Source organism: Terrapene carolina, unplaced genomic scaffold (assembly GCF_002925995.2).
Source record: "Terrapene carolina triunguis isolate 2854851 unplaced genomic scaffold, T_m_triunguis-2.0 Scaffold111, whole genome shotgun sequence".
Taxonomy (NCBI): Eukaryota; Metazoa; Chordata; order Testudines; family Emydidae; genus Terrapene; species Terrapene triunguis.
In genome coordinates this window covers 5,856,164-5,874,698 of record NW_020664462.1, presented here as the reverse complement: position 1 = coordinate 5,874,698, position 18,535 = coordinate 5,856,164, and the positions used below count along the sequence as shown (strand labels likewise).

The 18,535-nt window shown below is 48.3% G+C and overlaps 1 protein-coding gene across 1 annotated transcript; it reads right to left on the bottom strand.

Moving 5' to 3' along the window:
• Positions 1 to 767: 767 nt before the first annotated feature.
• Positions 768 to 18,363, bottom strand: KLHL40 (kelch like family member 40). Its single transcript, XM_024215224.2, has 6 exons — positions 17,034 to 18,363; positions 11,213 to 11,373; positions 8,309 to 8,416; positions 5,339 to 5,524; positions 3,647 to 3,793; positions 768 to 1,920 (listed from the first exon to the last, which is right to left on the bottom strand). The coding sequence occupies exons 1-6, from the start codon at positions 18,177 to 18,179 to the stop codon at positions 1,809 to 1,811; spliced, it is 1,860 nt and encodes a 619-aa protein (XP_024070992.1). The 5' UTR covers positions 18,180 to 18,363; the 3' UTR covers positions 768 to 1,808.
• Positions 18,364 to 18,535: the final 172 nt, after the last annotated feature.

Sequence of the window (18,535 nt, the reverse complement as noted above, 5' to 3'; positions counted from 1 at the left end):
TTAGACTTTCACTTCAACAAAGATTTGTGCCTACTAGAAGTACAGTTGTGTTTCTCTCTATCAAAAACTGTTATTGGCGCCTAAAAAATGCACATTTCATTGGTAGGACGCTCCCACTGATTCAAAAGCTGGTGAGATCTTGAGGTTTACTGATCTATTTTGCAAACTATGATTTAAGAAAAAACAAGGAAAGGACAGTACACATTTCCGTGACATCGTAAATATAAAACCACCCTATGAAAAATGAAATTTGATGCAACAAAGCCTTTCAAAACTCTGTGTGCGATCATTGCACTTGTTGGTTCTGTTATTGTGAAGAAGTGGGGGGATGCAGACTCCAGGTAATGAATCAAACTGAACAGAAATAAAACTACCAGGACTATAGGGACAAATCAACTGCTTCTGCAGCTGCTAGCACAAAAAGAGGATTTCTCCCATGCTGCAGCCCTCACCTCCTTGGAGCAGGCATCAAAGTACTGCTCTTAAGCAAATAGATATATCAACTTGTTATAGATCTTTATCTTTACTTTTTAACCCATTGATGCAAAAGAAAGACAGGAAGAATAGTTAAAAGCCAATATGGCTCCATCAGGAGGTCTTTAATGACCGGAACATCAAAAAGGAATCCTACAAAAAGTGGAAACATGGATGAATGGCTAAGGAGGAGTACAAAAGAATAGCACAAGCTGGTAAGGACAAAATCAGAAAAGCTACGACACAAAATGAGTTACACCTAGCAAGGGACATAAAAGACAAGAAGAAGAGGTTATTTAATTACATTAGGAATCAGAGAAAGATGAAGGGAAGTGTAGGTCCTCTACTTAGTGGGAAGGAGAGCTAATACCTGATGACACGAAGAAGGCATTTCCCCCCTTCTGCCTCTGTAACAGTTGCTCAAAGGGAGCAGAAAGCACCTGAATGTAAAGATTAAATGAGGCCAAGGAAATAAAACTCAAAAGGCAGGTGTGGAGGTCAGTCCGAGGGTGGGTGTCTGTCTGAGACATCTATCATCATGGTCTGGTCTGATTGTACCTGTTCTTCAGTGCTCACTCCTTTTAGCCTTATCTTTCTAGTGCACTGTTTGGTGTTCCAGCCTGCGAAATCCCCCTACCCACTCCCACACTTACTCTTTTCTTTCTAGCGTGAGTTCCGCTCAAAAGAATGGCCAAGGCTTCTCACCTTGCTTAGCGCTACATGCTTCAGACCAGCTCCAAATGTCTACAGCACAGATCTGCTTCCCTTGCTGCAGACAACTGACCCCCGTGTGGTAAGGCTGGCTACCGGGTGTGGGGAGGAGCTGAGTTTGAGATTCCCATGCATGGGTGACCCTTGTGCCATTCTGGCTTGCTTCATTCTTTTGGGATCGGCCTCCAGCCTTCCCCAGTCAGAAGAGTGGTTGAGATGATGAAGGGCCTTGTTGGATGGAGGGAGAAAATGGGGAAGGGGAGGATGTGAATTCCTGGAAAACAGAGGATTCTGCCCTGAAGGAAAAAGGTGGTTACTGTTCCTTTCCTGACCAGGAAGAGGGAAACAAATCTGCTCCTAGAGATAGAATGAGTCCAGTGCTCAGGCCACTACAGCTCCTTGCGGTCTCCAGATCTGGGTTCTAAGTAGTGCTTTAGCTTTTAAGCTCCTATAAGGATCCATTCTAATTCTTTCCCTTCCTCTTTCCCTGCTGGGTGAAGTAAAATGGCAACAAATCACAGATATGTTTCTCTGGCTTAACCAATACAATCCCTCCCCACCCCATTTATATCAATAAATGTGAACTTAGAAAAACCCAGGAACAACATAAATCATCGCGTCATTTACATTTTTGTTAACCGTAAAACATTCATGCGCACAGGAACGAAGGTGGCGCCTGAGGCATACTGGATCTCTCTGAGGACACCTTCCCACTTCTTCCCTTCTTCATCATACCTGAAGGGAGGGAGACAAAATATTACGGTGAGCAAAGAACTCTATTCTCACCAACTGTGTTCCCTATCCCAGCTCTGGCTATGACAAATAGTCAGATTCAGTGCTGCTCTAGTGATATGTTTACTTGCAGTATGTTATTCAACCACTAGATGTCTCTGTGTGTAGAGTTCCAGCTAGGATGTGGTGTCTGGTAAACAAGAGAGACAGAAGTGGAACTCAAGCTGTGTGGAGACCTGTTTGATTGTGTCAGTAGCTGTAGTTTGTTTTCTTTAATACATGCCTCTTGTTTAAGAACTATGATTCCATATATCATGGCAACTCCCAAGATTGGTAGGTAGGACTTGTTTGGTCAGTTTTTGTCATTTGAATATGGACTTAGCCTTATCTAAAGTCCATTGAAGTCAACAGACTTTGAATTTGGCTCTTAGAGCTGATGAAAAATGCCAGACTGACAGTTCTGGAGGCTTAAGTTCACTCCACAGAACTGCTACAGTACAGGCATCTACTAGCAAATTTCCCCACATTTAGTGGGGAGGGATAGGTCACTTCCCAAGGACTGAATGGCAGTGGTCTCTCTGCTGAGACTGCTGACGAGGGTGTCAGTTAGAGAGGTCTTGCAGAAGTAGGTATTTTTCCACTGGAGACTGGACTGAGGCCCCCAAGACTTAAACAACCACCATCGCTTGGTAAATACACACCTAGCTTTGCTATGATCCCATGCCAGAGAAGTGATAGAGACAGATCTTCAGCTGGTGTAAAATGCCATAGCTCAAATGAAGTCAGTGGAGCTCAGGGAATTTACACAGCTGAGGATCTCATCCCATAGATCCCTCTCCTCCCAAGTTTGTTAGGTTTTGACAGTCAACCTGCTTGGGAAGTGGTCTCATATTTTGTCTTGGTTCAAAGCAGATTTGGTCAGCATGGCGCTTGGAACACTGAGTTGCCTTTTGGCACCAAGACTAAGCACATACCAGTGAGGCTCAACCCCAAAGTTAGCACTAGCGGGAAATGTTGTGCAAAATTTCTCCAGTGCAGACAAGGCCTTGGTTAAAGGGTGATTTAAAATTTCCAGTTTCATAGACTTTGAGGCCAGAAGAGACCTTTATGATCAACTAGTCTGACCCCCTGTCTAACACAGGCCATATACTTTCACCCAGTTACCCCAGTTTTGAGCCCAATAACCTATGTTTGGCTAAAGCATATCTTCCAGAAACGCACTCAGTCTTTATATGAAGACACCAAGAGATGGAGAATCCACCACTTCCCTTGCTAGTTTGTTCCAGTGGTTAATCACCCGCACTGTTAAAAAGAAAGTGCCTTATTTACAGTTTGAATTTGTCTGGCTTTAACTTCCAGCCTTTGGCTCTTATTCTGTCTTTCTCTGCTCGATTAAAGAGCCCTTCAGGACCTGGTATTTTCTCCCCAGGAAGGTGATACACTGTGATGGTCATTTCTCAGTCTTCTTTTCTATAAGCTAAACCGACTGAGCTCCTTAAATCGCTCACTGTCAGGCATTCTCGCCAGCCTCTGAATCATTTTTGTGGCCCTCATTTCTGTCCCCTCTTCATTTTTTAAATCTTTTTAAAATCACGGGGGAGAAGTGAGCGATCAGTGGACAGCAATAAAACCAAGGCAAGAGAATGGATTTTAAACCGCCTCTGGTTAAAACTCCAGAAGAACTCAGCCCCCAGCCATGCCCTTCGCTCGCAATGGCGACGTCTCTTACCTCCAAACGTCATTGAGCTCGGTTGGCACCAGTTCTCCTGACTCCGTCTCCACTGTGGCAAATCCACCAAGTAAATACAGACTGCCAGCCAGACTCACCAGGCTGACCGAGCTGCGCTCCTGGGGGAATTCAGTGAAGGGCTCCCACCTGCCGGGCAAAAAGGTTAGACTGGTTAGCAAAGTGTTCTGGGCGCCCTCTATCAGGGCAGCTATCTCAGCATGGATGTGGGCCTGGAATCTGGTGAGTTCTGAGTGCTAATCCCAGTAGTGTGACTCGCCGGCTTGTGTGGCCCTCAGGCAAGTTGCTTAGGTCTAGTTTTTCAAAAGCAGCCTCCAGTTTGGGGTGCCCAATTTCCACAGCCTGATGTTCAGGAATGCTGAGCACCCGGAACTCCCCTCGGGAGATGCAGAAGACCCTGGATACCACCAGAAACAATCGATCCTATTCTTATCTGTATAGGTTCTTATGCTGCACTCCTCACTGGGGCATCTGAGTGCCTACCAGTCATGCATTACACAACGTGACTGGTGGGCTTCTGCTGAGTGTGTGTAGGAGGGGAGAGTTTGCACCACCTTGCATACTACAGAGCACCAGACTCACCAGGGGTTTTTGGGGTAGGGCAATGGAGTGGATCTAAGACTACACAGAACCATGGAGGGGCAGCGCGGTCAGTATGAGGGCTACTACAGCCCTTGGGAGGATTCCTTCCCTTCCGAGTTCCTAGAGCTACATGGCCTGTGCCCGGTGGGCTTTCAGTGGTTGATCTCAAGCCCGTTGAAGCCAGTGGGGATCAAGCTGTTAGTGAGCAGGAAGGAGTCCGAAATCTCCCCTCCCGGCTGAGTTTCGTTCACACCCTCGCCAGGCTGAGAAGTGAGAGTCGCCCCTGGAAGTTGCGATATATCTGGATATCTGGACAGGGAGGCTACCCCATCCCAATGCCTGGGGATGCAACAGCTCAGACCTTCTGCCTCTGTCCTGGTTGAGTGATCCCACTCTCCAGGCTCTCCGTGCATTCAAGCTATTGATACTGCAGCAAGCCTCTGGCGCTAGACAAATGCCCCTGGCCCAGCACTGGCAATTGGCAATAACTAACACCAGGTGAAGAGGTGCATCAGTTGCACAGGGAGCTGGATGGATGGAGCCAAGATAGCCCCAAATCATTGGCTGATTGGGGGCAGGTTGTTTCATACATTCCTGCAGCTGCTCCCTATAGCACAGGGGTGGCCAACCTGAGCCTGAGAAGGAGCCAGAACATTGCCCAAGAGCCCCAGTAACACATCAACAGCCCCCCATCAGCTCCGCCCCACCCCCAGTGTCTCCCACCCGCCAGCAGCACCGCCGATCAGCACCTAACCCTCCATCACTGAGCCTCCCGCCTGCTGGGATCAGCAGTTTTGTGGTGTGCAGGAGGCTCGGGGGAGGGGGGAGCAAGAGTGTGGCAGACTCAGGGGAAGGGGGTGGGGATTTGGGGAAGGAGTGGAGGGGGGCTGGGGCCTGGGGCAGAGCCAGGGGTTGAGCAGTGAGCACCCTGTAGCACACGGGAAAGTTGGCACCTGTAGCTCCAGCCCCGGAGTCGGTGCCTATACAAGGAGCCTCATATTAACCTCTAAAGAGCCGCATGTGGCTCCGGAGCCACAGGTTGGCCACCTCTGCTATAGCATTTTCATCCCGAGGATGAGCCATGGTACGTACTTGTTAGCTGCAATGTCATACGCTTCCACCGAGTCAGTCAAGCCAGAGTCGGTCACGCCAGTTGCCACATAGATCTTGCCATTGTGTACGGTTGCTCCGAACAGAGAACGGGCGGTTTTCATGGGAGCCAGATCCTTCCACTCAAACTTCTTCGGGTTGTAGACGCACATCTTGTTCAGGCACTTCCTGAAAAAGGGCAAGAGGGAAAAGCAACCTCACAGAATTATTTACATGGAATTGTTCCATTGTGCCGAGGGATTCTGGAGTATCGATCTAAGTCGGCAGCTGATTGTAACGTACAGACTCTGCTGCTACACTTGAAATTGGGGCCAGTGCATTTTACTGTTGAGCCCACATCAATAGATGTCTTTCCCTTGTACAACAGGCACCTTTCTTGAGTACACGTTATTGACGATGAACACAACTGGCATAGGCGCCAACTTCCCCTCTTCCCCATGAGTGCTCGACCCGCCCCTGGCCCCGCCCCTGCACCGCCTCTTCCCACCCTTGCACTGCCCTCGCCCTGCCCTCATTCCACCCCTTCCCCAAAGTCCCAACCCCCATTCCACCCCCTTCCCCCAAGTCCCTGCCCCTGCCCCGCCTCTTCTCCGCCTCCTCCCCTGAGCTTGCTGCGTGCCCGCTCCTCCCCCTCCCTCCCAGAAAGTCCTAAGCACCGCCAAACAGCTGTTAGGCAGCGGGGGGGTGGGAAGCGCTGGGAGGGAGGGGAAGGAGTGGGGACGCAGCGCGCTCGGGGGCGGGAGGCGAGGAGGGTGGAGTTTGGCTGCCGGTGGGTGCAGAGCACCCTCTAATTTTTCCCCGTGGTGCTCCAGCCCCGGAGCACCCATGGCATCAGCGCCTCTGCACCCTGATGTTGTGTATGTGACATTTCACTCCATATTCTTTATGAAAATATGCTTATGATATGAATATGACATAACTGAGATGTACTTTATGCCAGATGGATCTTGCAAGATATCATTAGAAAGGTTATAATTTACTGAATGGGATTATCCAATGTGTATGCCTGTATCATTTCTATATCTGAAATTAGGAATATTGACTGTGTGTCTGTATTTCAACTATGCTACTTTGGGTGACGCCCACTGCCAACACTTCAGGTACAACCATGGAAAAGCCAGACAGGGCTGATGGCCCATCAGAGAGGACAATGGACTGTGAAAAGGCTTGGCCTTCCTGCGGACGCTCCATACTGCCACTGACTCATGGATGCTCTGATTCTACAGTCAGGTGGTCTTGTCACGTGATACTAAACATTACCTGGGACTTCTTGTAACTTTCCACTGGAAGGGGGGGGGGGGGGGGGCAATTTTGGGAAAAAAAGGATTCCCACCTTATGTAATTCCTATTTAAGGGTGGGGAGGAAGGCAAATGGGACTCCTCCTCTCCATGGCCTGTCTGCCCAGGAAGAAAGACTGTGAAAGCCGCCTGAAGGGAAGACAAGTGGGGAGTCCAGACTGAGACAGGGGTCCAGTCTGAAAAGAAATAGAACTGGAACTCTGAACCCCAGAAACTTTGCAACCTGCCTAAAATAACATTTAGGGTAAGAAATTACATTTTATAACCTGTTTCTTAAGTATATTGAGCGTAGTTTGCGTGCTTTGGTTTATTTGCTCAGTAATCTGCTTTGTTCTCTCTGTTATCTCTTCTAGTCACTTAAAATTCACCTTTTGTAGTTAATAAAGTTATTTCTTGTTTATAATATAACCCAGTTGATGTAATTTTTAACTGGGGGGAGGCAAGAAGTTGTGCATATCTCCCTCCACATTGAGAGAGGGGGCGAATTTCATAAAACCATTGAGTTTGTACCCCTTAAAGGGAGTGGGCACCAGAGTGTTGGGGCAAGCCCCTAAGGCTGAATCTTTCCAGAGCCGATCTCTGTCTCTCTGTGCAGCTGGGCATGGCCCTGCCTGTGTGCTTGGCTGGAAGAGGCTTGTGAGCCTTGCCCAGATAAAGGGGACCCCGGCTGGCAGAATAGGCTGACTGAGTGGCACCTCAGCACATCAGGTGACGCCCCAAAGGGCCCAAACCCATCATTGCTAGCTATGTGTCTGTCTAGCTATATGCAAATCAGGGATCTGCATGCATGCACCCGGCAGCAGGTCTTATTTGTTAAGTACTGATGATGAAATTTGATGCTGTACAAGAAATTAATAAAAAGAGTCCCGGCCCCAAAGAGCTTCCAATCTAGGAGGTATCTGGCTGTGTATATACCCTCTTTCCAGCCTGTAATCTCTTTGGCGCAGGGCTTATCTTTGCTGTGGTAGGCCAGGCTTATTTTGTCAATATTTATTTTTGCTGTTTTACAATGGCTGGAATTTTCATTGAAGGCAACAGGTTATGCTGAGGCCTTGTTCCCTGCAGATAATAAGTGGCAGCTGGGCCTGAGGGAATGTTTGGTGAGGTTGTTGACTACTGCTGCGGCTGCGACAGCTGGGCCTTGCTGGGCCAGACCAGCCTTCTCCCGGGCAGAGCTCCTTGGTTTGATGCCAGGCAGCTTCCCTGCTAAGGGGATTCTCATGTCTCTTCTGTCCTCTCCTGCTATTTGTTATGCTTGTTTATATGGGGAGGGAGGAGGATATGCTTTCTGCCTTGTGGCCTTATATTGTCCTTGATCCTTTGCAGATCTCCCATTGATCTCAATGGAGTTAGACAGGGGGCCCAAGGGCCCTGAGAGAAACTTTAGCAACACAATCAAGGCTGGACTCAGGCCAGAGGCCTGGAAGTGAAAGGTTCCACGTCTTAGCCCCCCAGCCCCATTTGATCCATCTGTTCCCCTCCACTCCTTAATCTGCTGGTTACCCTAGAACGCTACTTATGTACCCAACAGAGCTCCCTCCACGACTTCCTTCTTCTAGACGTGACCTAGGATGTGGAAACAGCCCAACCCATGTGCCATCAGAGATGTTTTGCCCCTCCCACACCTTTTATATCCCTTGTTCTTTCACTTACTTGTCACTTCTTTTGCCTCCTATGACGTAGATTAGATCCTTGTCTGATACCACAGCATGGCCATAGACCGCATAGGGGAGCGGATCTGACTCGCCCCATTTAAATGACCTGTATAAGGATTACGGAAAGCAAGGGTATTATATTGTTTAGATGGGGGATAGCATCCAGAAGGCACGAGGTGCTTTCCAACCCCGTAGGTGGATGGATGGAGTTCCTGCCCAAAGTGCATGGAGTCTAAAAACTCATTAACAAATTCATAGTCGACCACTAAGAAAAAGAAACGACATACGGGATACTTGCTATAATGCCCCTTCTTTTCTGTAGCATCCTCTCGGCCGCTTAGCTTGTTGTATTTGGCTTCATGTTTATACAGCACCTTCTATCCCAGGATCTCAAACACTTTACAAACCTTCATTGATTGAGATCGCTGTAAGGCAGCTATTCCTGCATTATCCTGGCTTTACGGGGGGGGGGGGGGGGGGGGCTGATGTACGGAGAGGGGAGGGGGCACATTGTCAGAAGTTACCACTAATTTGGGGGTAACTGAGTGTGACACTCAGTTGGGTGTTCGGCACTTCTTAAAATCAGGCTCTCGTTTTCTAACGTTGGGCACCCAAATATGGCGGCACCTAAAATTCGAGGCCGCATCTGAAAATCTGGACCTAAGTGTCTCGCCTGCATTTCCAGAGCAGGTCACAGTCAGGGCCCTGATTAGAATGGAGATCTCTTGACCCCATCCTGTAGCCACTCGACCATGTTATACAAACACTGCACACACCACTCCAAACAGTCCCTCACACACACCGACAAATGTCTCTTTCCACAGACTGAAGACCAGTGGAAGGCACTTCCATAGAAACCGAAAAGTTCTGGATTGAATTGGCCTTAGATCTACCAAGTCTAACCCCTAATTCAAGCAGGAATAATCCATCTATCAATAGGTAAGACTGTTTGCTGAAATTTCAGCTGTCAATAAAGTGGGGCCGTGTATGATTATTGTGCTGGTCACTTTGAAACCCAGTTGCCTAGAAGAGGATCTGAAAGCTCTTCCTGGTTATCGTCTTTTTCAGGTACGTGCACTTCAGGCCACTTAGCAAAGAGAGCCTCCTCCCCAAGAGAGTTTTAGATAAACTCCATGGTTGATAGGAAGGGGAATTGGTTTGAAAGCTCTGCCTATGAAACAGACATGCCTAAATAAAACAGTGCAGACATGTCTAAATATAAACTGAGCAAAAGACACCAGCTCGCTAGCCATTCCAGCTTATTGCAGGCAGACGGGGAAGGATTGTTTGGCATTTCTGTTTGCCTTTCAGTGAGATTTAATACTTCAGGCAGTTCATAGTGCATGATACAAAGCATATGCTAAGATTAGTCTTAACCACTGTGGGGAAGCTGGGCAGCTCCTGTATTTCCAGGAGTGGTTGCTAGATTAGTGGGAAAAGACAGTTTAATGCTTTTTTCCATTGAGAAGAACATGGGACATGTGGCTTTCTGCAGGGTAGATTAAAGTTAAGTATTGGGAATGGAGATGTTATGATTCACAGATTCATAGATGATAAAGCCCAAAGGGACCATTGTAATCATCTGGTCTGATCTCTTGTATAATACAGGCCATAGAACTTCCCCCAAATAATTCTTGTTTGACCTAGACCATATCTTTTATGTGCTATCCTAGTCTTGGATGGAAGTGGGTGAACCTCCATCTTCCCAGACGACTCATTGCTTCTTGCTCATTAACAGCTGAGTCCATAATGGGTTGCACTGGATGACTGGATTATGGAAAATATAAGAGCCGGAGGGGTGGGTGTATGCTTTAATTTTTCGAACCATGCAGCATGGTTCTCACCCTAACTGGAATGCAAATACCTCGAAACAGAGAAAGGGAAATACTTTACGCAATGTATAATTAACCCTGGGAATTCACTGCTGCATGATAGTAATGAGGCAACTAGCTTTACAGGGAAATGACTGGTATGACGCCACCTTCTCTGCTCCCAGAGACGAAGGAGAATTTGGTAGCGTGGGCTCTCCCTTTCTGGTCTCATTGCCAGAGGGGAGGGAAATCAGGCTGGTCCTTTTGGTGCCAGATCAGAGCACGGCGCCATAACACCTGAGGCCCTAAGCAGTCACTTGCATCACTTATTCTTGTCCACAGCTACGCTCGCTGGGATTGAGATTGCAAGGGCAATTGATGTTCATGCTTCTGAGCATATGATGCTCAACAGCTGGGTGGCACAGGATAGCACACTATGGGATGTATTGGGGGCAGGGGCTGCAGTCCTGCAGAAAACGTTTCATTTCAAGTTTGGTTGTAAAAAGAGGCCAACAAATTCTCAGTGGGCCTGATCCTCTGAGTATCCTCCACAAAACCTTGGAGAATCTGGACCCTTGAGTGGTCTGGGTTTGAGAGACTCTGAATCCTTTTTTCGGCATCATCCTAAACTGCGGTTGTGACCAGAGCCCAGTTTTGTTGCCCAGGGCCATCTACCAGGGGCTTGTTTGCTGACGGCTGTCCTCTTAGGGCTGTTACACCTATGAGACTGCCCCGGCGCCCAAAACTTTAAGGGCCATATCCTGCCTTCTGAGCTCTCCGGGCAGTTCCCGTGTGAGCATAGCCAAAGGCATAGTCTGGCCCTTGATAAAATTAGTGTTGATTGGCTGCCCCTTAATGGCCTCAATCCCCTTTTCCTTGGAGGTTTCAATTGCAATAAACCCAACAGATGGTACCGGAGATGGATCAGAGCCACAAGGGAGGGATTTGGATTTGGGACAATTCCAGTTGCTGGGGTGACTGGATCTAGCATTCGGAGACTGTCTCTAGATGTTACTTCAATTTTTAGGGCCCTGTACAGATTGATTCATTCTTACACCCCAGCCCAGCTGCTTTGCTTCCCAGGCACTTACAGTCGGTCGTAGCACATGACGGAGTCCAAGGTCTGTTCTCCTTCTTTCAGTTCTTTCCCTCCTACCACGAAAATGGAGTTTTCTGCATCTCCCAGGCCAAAGAGGCAGCGGGGGGAAGGCAGAGGGGGCATGCCCAGCCAGTCAGAGTCCAGGTGATCATACTGCAAGGAAACGAATAGCCATGAGGGTACAGTATGCACTGATTTAGTTGGGGTTGGTCCTGCTTTGAGCAGGGGGTTGGACTAGATGACCTCCTGAGGTCCCTTCCAACCCTGATATTCTATGATTCTATGCGCCAGTCCCTCGCTGACGTATAAAGAATGGATTTGCTTACTCTTACTCTGTCAATTTGCTAAATTAAAATAAAATATCAGGGGCCAAGTACGCAGTGACAAAGCGCGGAGCCCATTCCTACAGGTACCAAAGGGCACGCCCAGTTCTGCAGCCTCCTGCAAAGCAGCCCCAGGGTGGAGATTCTCTGTGGGTCCTTTCTTTGCTTGTTTCCTTGTGCTCCAATTGTATCCACCTGCTGGCTTTTGTCTTATTCTAAGCTTGCAAAGTCTTTGGGCAGGGACTGTCTTTTTGTTCTGGGGCTTGTACAGCGCCTTGCACAGGGGAGTCTTGCTCCATGATGGGGGCTCCTACATGTATGGCGATAAACAGGACCCAAGAGACCTGTAGGAATGGCCTCTGTTCTTTTCACGGAAGGCCACTCTACGATGACTTGGTACGTTTATATACAGTTCAGTCTCCTTGGGCTAAGCTGGTCTCGAATTTTTCAGTTCCTGAGCAATCATTGTGCCAGGAGGAGCTCACATGTCACAGCCACCTCAGCTTTAGCTCCGTCTCCCAGCCTCCAAAAGAGATTTCATCAGAATAGCTTTCGGCAATGGGAGTTAACTGTGCGTTGTCCGTAATGCAGCCCACTACCCTGAGTAATGTAAGAATAAAATGATGGTTCCGTGCTTTTCCCGCCTGGCAATGATCAATTTGCACTCTCGTCCTTTGCTTCTACTGGAATTGGAAACCGATCTGGCTCTCTTTGCTTGCTTCCCTGTTTGTGCCGGGGGAATCGCAACACTGCGCTGGCAATAATGTCTGCTAATTATTTGTAGCTGCAGAGCCAGGGGGAGGGAGCATAAGATATTGGTATTGATCCTATATACGCATGGGGTAGGGGGCGTGTGCATGCATAAAAATGTATATTTCTATGAAATTGGTGTGTTGGTGCAAAGATCAAAGCTCTTGACTCAGACAGGGATGTGTATTATCCCCATTTTATAGATGGGGACACTGAGCCACAGAGAGCTGATTGATCAACATTTCAGAGGTGCACCGCACCCATCACTTCCACTAAAGTCAGTGGGAGCTGGTGGTGCTCACTACAGCTCAAGAGGGTACCCAAAATGACAGGGCCCCGGGTCTGAGCGTCTGGTTCTGGTGACAGGCTGTGTTGGGTTCGATGAAACCGGGGCGCGGTGGTTAGGCTGCCAGCCTGGGAGCAGGATACCTGGGTTCACTTCCCTGCTCTCCTTGTGTGAACTTGAGCAAATCACTGCGCCTCTCCTTGCCCCCTGGGGACAGTGGCACTGCCCTACCTCTCGGGGCGCTGTGAGGATAAAGATTGGGAGGTGCCCAGATCCTGGGGCTGATGGGGGCCCAGCTAGGTACCATTGATAGTGTGGCACTGCTCGCTCGCTCACGCTGGTGCTAGAGCACAGCTCGTCCAGTTCTCTCCGCACCAGGTGAGCAGCTTGTTTATTCTGAGCCTTGCTGAGCACAGAGAGGGGCAGGCGAGTGACCTTGCATTGCTCAGCGGTTGTTCCAGCCAGCGTTGTGGGACTCCGCAGCAGGGAGCGTCTGCTTTAGTTGTTGCCTGAATCCCTGTTTGTCATGGGCTGTTGCTTCAGGGTCTCTCCAGACTAAGCACGGAGAGACTAAAGATGGAGCTGTATCTCCAGACTAAAGCAGTAAGGGCAGGGAGAGTCAAAGCCCAGAGCTGCTGGGTTGAGGGTCCCTGGATTGGAATCTGGTGTAGAAGGTGGGCCCGGGTTCCCCTACCAGCCACTGGGGGAGTGGTGCAGACCAGGCAGTGGGGAGCAGACCACTTGGGACAGTTTGCCTCAAATGGCTTGTGATACTCTGGAAGCAGGAAGGATTTTAATGTGACTTGGCTGGAGGGCTAAGCTATGAAGAGGACACTGGTGCTACTCCCAGTGCATGAGAGGCCATGGAGTAGCTGAGGGGAACAACAGACTTGAGTAGCCACAGGTGGCAGAGCTAATTCCCCAGGTGAGGCCACAAGGAGGAGCTGCCGAGTAGTGAGCAGAGCAGTCCTCCTCCCCCACCTCCCTCAAGGCATCCAGTTTCTGCCAATACATTAGGTGGCCACTGAAAATAAATGTCACTTTATAAGTTGACTGGCTTTCCCTGTTCCTTCGTTGTTTTTTTTAATGATCAGGTGTGAGAGGGGAAGAGATGGTGCCACGCTGGAGATGAGCAGGGGGAATTAATGTACAAAAGCAGAATGTGGTACCTGTGAGCAGACAGCATTGTCTAAGGCAGTGGTTCTCAACCTATTTACCACTGTGGGCTGCATCCACACAATATATATATACTACCTGTATAGCCCTGAGGATGTCACATGGGCCATAGCTGTGTCCTGATTGGGCCATGGGTTAAGAACCAGGGGCTAGGGGATCGCTTGTGCTCAGCTGACCCTCACACCACACCTGGAGAGATGCTAGTTACTGCAAAGAGCGCTAATGGGTTTTGCATCAAGAGTAAAGGTGGTTGAATAATACTTATTCCAGTCTATATATGTTCTCATCACTGTAGTACCTGAGCGCCTAGGTCCTGCCCCTAATATTCATTGTGAATTGTGACTCGAGCTGACTGAATACATGGAATTTCTGTTTCTGCAGGAAATTCTGTGATTTTGACATTTGGATTTGTCCTGAAATGGGATAATTCTTGGAAATTTTTGCAAAATTAAATATTTTGATATGTTTAATTTTGACTCTATCATTTCACTATGACCTGCAGTATGGTATGATATAATACTATTAACATAGCACGTAAGTCAGCATGATAAAATCAAAACAAAACATTTCAAAGTTCTCAAAATGAAATTTTTTGATAATCTCCTGTCGAAATTTTTAATCAACACGTTACCATGAAACATTTTGATTTAGTCAAATCAGTATTTTCCGACGGAAAACTGTTCCATTGGAAAAATATTGACCTGCTTTAACTATGACATATCCAGATCCAGCTATCTACCCAGATTCAATATGGCCCACATCACCAAAGCATCTGAGTACCTCTCATGATCTTAATTTCTGTGTATGTTACCTATTTATACATTTTCAGCCTATTTATTTGTTATTTATGGCATGTGACCAGTCACATGCTATTATGTCTTCTTCCTGATTGGGTGACTGAAGTTTATTTTACTTGAGAATAACAAATGGCAAAGAGAAAACAATGCACTTCCAGATATGAATTTTTAGCTGAATAACCATTCATATTAAAATTTGCAAGACTTCTGGATTTATGACCCTTTTTTTTTGTAATCAGCATCTGAACTTTCCTTTTTTATCATTGTCTGTCCAACTTGTATGACTAAACCTACCCCTGGTCTAACTCTATTGGCTTCAGTGAGAAGAACTGGGCCCCTAGAAGCCTGTATCAGCAGACGCACTGCCCTATATTGATGGACCCGGATACATATATGTAATATGTGTATGGTTACAATGTTTTTAGGTATAACTTTCTCTCTAGGTCTGACTGAAAAAGACTGGAAACTGCTTTGTATTCATAAGGGCACCGTCAGCTACAGGAACAGTTCAATAGTAATAATGAATACTTTTGCAATTTTATAGCACCTTCCATCCAGGGATTTCAAAGCACATCGCAAACATGAATTTAGCCGTGTCCCCGTTTTATGGGCGAGGAAACTGAGCAGTTATGGGATTTGCCCAAGGCACCACAGACAAGCAGTGGCAGAGCTGGGAGCAGCATCTAGAAATCTAGAACTCCTGTCTCCTGCGATTTAGCCAACAGGACCATGAAGAGACTTAAGCTCTGCTGTTAAGGTTTGGCTTTAGGCAAGGGAGACATGAAGATTTAACAGGACCTTCCTTGCTATGCAGGGCCGACTCACACTCCTCACACTCGCTGGTACTGGAGCAGCGAAAGAGGGAGTTGTTCTATTCCCTAAGCAGCAGACTAACAGGTTGTTAATTGGCGTAGCTGTTAATTGCAGGGAAGGGCACTCTGGAGGGGATCTCTGGGCATTACCTTGCCAGCGACTGTACTAGTCGGCATTGCTCAGCAGAAATGTGCTCCCTTGAATGTTTGTTCATTAGTTCTCCCAGGCTGAGCACAAACGCTGCCTATGTTCTCTGCTTATCAATGTCTCCAATCGGTGTGAACAGCGGTGCAAAGAGGTAAACGGCTATGGGTGTGGAATTTCCCCCCTTCCTTGGCTTCCCCACTTCTGTTTCACCTTTAGTCCTTGCCCTGGTATGCAGTGGACAAGCTAGGCAGCCCCAAGTACTCAGCTAGGATGGGGCTGATTCTTCATTGCCTTCTTCTCTGTGTGTGGCACTTACACCTGAGCCCAGTGGGTGTAAAACCCTATTGGGTCAGAATAGTAACATTTCCCACTCACCCTGTGCAGGTGTCTATGGCGAAGGCAAGTGGAGAATCAGGCCCGTTCTACCTATGGGGTTCCCGATTGGGGGGAGGGAGGGGCTTGTTTCACACCCTCTGCTTTGTGCAGCATTATACACAACTACTTCTTGCATTATGATCTTTGTTCACTTTCCTCTGGAGCATCAGCGGTAGAGTATTGCTGATTGTAGTTACAGGGATTGGTCAGTGCTGGAGGGAGGATACAGGATTTGCTGGGTGTCTGTAAGCCCGGAGCATAGGAAGTGGGAGAGAGGCAGGCTCCTCGTGTTAGCTGCATATTTTGCTGAGGGGAAAGATGGCCTGGAGTTACAGCACAGGCCTAGGTTCAGATGGCTGGTTCCCACCTCTCTCGCTGATCATAGATGTCTTTGGTGACTTCTGGGGTTCAGCGTGCATCGGGGCACTGTTATCTAGGGAAATGAATGCCCTAAGACAGCAGTGAATGAGACTGCTAGCACGGATATTCAGTGGCAGAAGACAGATGAATGTGGCAGAGATCAGAAGGCTGCAAAATCAAACCGTGCTTAGCCTGGTGCCAGCTCACAAGACATGTTTCCGCTAGAGAGGGACAAACCAGCTTTGAAATAAAAACCTCCCTGATAGATGTCAAGGCCAGAAGAGACCATTATGATCATCTAGTCCAACCTCCTCGTAACATAGGCCAAGGATCCTCACCCAGTCATCACTGCATTAGCCCTATTTGGAAATTCCAAACTTTTTTGCAATACATCTATCTATCTATCTATCTATCTATCTATCTATCTATCTATCTATCTATCCCAATATTCGCTCTCGCTCGCTCTCGCTCGCTCTCGCTCTCTAATCTGTCTGTCTCCGAGTTTTCTATAGTACCATCACGCTAGTATCTAAATATTTTCACGGCCTACAGATCACTATGTAACAAGCCATTGACTTAATGCGGAACAGCGAGCAGTATTCAATCAGTCTCTACGTCTGACAGAGCAAATAAAGGCTTGTGGCATGCATTTTTATAAGGGACACACAAGCCAAATACAACTAACACACATGACGGTGAGTTTCATTGGCTTTGTGCTATACAGAACCTAAAAATCAACGATCCTTCTAGTGGACCATAGAAGCAAAAGAGTAACGAAGCCGGTACCTGTAAGAAGTAGGAGCTCATGGGGTCCTCTTTGTTGTCCTCGTTGTAGTACAGTCCACCTGCTATGAAGATCTGGTTCTCTTTGGTTACCAGACTGACATGATTCTTTGGGATCTGAGCCGAGATGGAGGCAAAATAGCACTCGTTAGCGCTGGGGTCATAGGCCACCGCCCCGGCACTGCTCACCATGAAAATTAGGTCCTGGAGGAACATCCCAAAGCGCATTGTGTCATTTAAGATCCCCGGGAGGACGTCCTCCTCGTTATCATCCCCCTCGGCCACTTCTCCATTGACAGCGTTGTCCCCAGCTGTCGTCTCACTGCTTTTCTTCACCTTCTTCTTTTTCACCACCATGAATTTGCCTTCGCTGGCATCCTTCACCACCTGGAGTTTCTTGAGCAGCTCTGGGCTGGACTTCACAATGGGGTGCTTCTCCACATGGTCCCTGATGTAATCCTTGGGCATGAGGCGGAAACGGATGCTCTCGAAGACAACCGGCAAGGCCTGGATCCGGCTCTCGCGGTCCTTGGCTTCCGCCCACTTCATCACCACCTCGAAGACCGTCTCCTCCTTCTCAATGTTGAGGGAGTCGGTAGATATGACAGCGATGAGCTCATCAGGGGAGAGCTGGTAGAACTCCTCATCCCGGGAGACCAGGGCAAAGCGGTCGCAGATGAAATCCCGGGCGGCCACTGCCAGGCGGGCACAGTCCAGCATCAAACCCAGCCTGAAGATAGCCAAGCAGTTGCTGAGGCAGAGACGCTTCTGCAGGAAGGAGACACAGACGGTGAAGATGGAGGGGATCTGGAACATGTTGGCCACAGAGAAAATGTCCTGCACGTTCTGCTCGGTGAGCTCCAGCTCGGAGGTGTAGATGTAATGGAGGATCTTGCGCATGACTTCGGGGTCCACGTCCTCCAGGTCGATCTCCCTCTTCTTACTCTCCTCCATGTCTGAAAGGAACATCGCCCGGAAATAGGGGCTGCAGGCTGCCAGCACCAGCCGGTGGCAGGGGAATTCCTTCCCCTTGACTTTCAAGACACAATCCAGGAACTTGTTGTGGTCCAGCATGTCTTTGAGCCCGTCCTGGAGGAGTGTCTGCTGGTAGAGACGCAGCTCTTCTGCTTGGTCTATTGGCAGCGTCATGCTTGGGAGTAATGGCTTGTTTGCTCGTCTCCTTTTTTCCCCCTATCCCCCAGCAAAGAGACTTACCCGGATCTGTTCAGCTCTCCCCTTGCTTCCCGACAGCTGGAACCTTAAGAATGTGAAGCACTTGCGGCTAATACAACTGGCTGTGTGCTTCAGCCTCAGTGAGGGGCTTTATATATAACCACAGCCTCACAAAGCTTAAGGAACCCATATTGGAGCATGTGTAAGCCGATCACCCTCTAATATGACACATTGGACAACCGGGAAGGGAGGGGGCTGGGGGAACAGCTGTATGTGCAGCCTGGACCCATCAGGAATGCTCTGTCAGCTCATGAATCAGTGCTGCAAGGGTC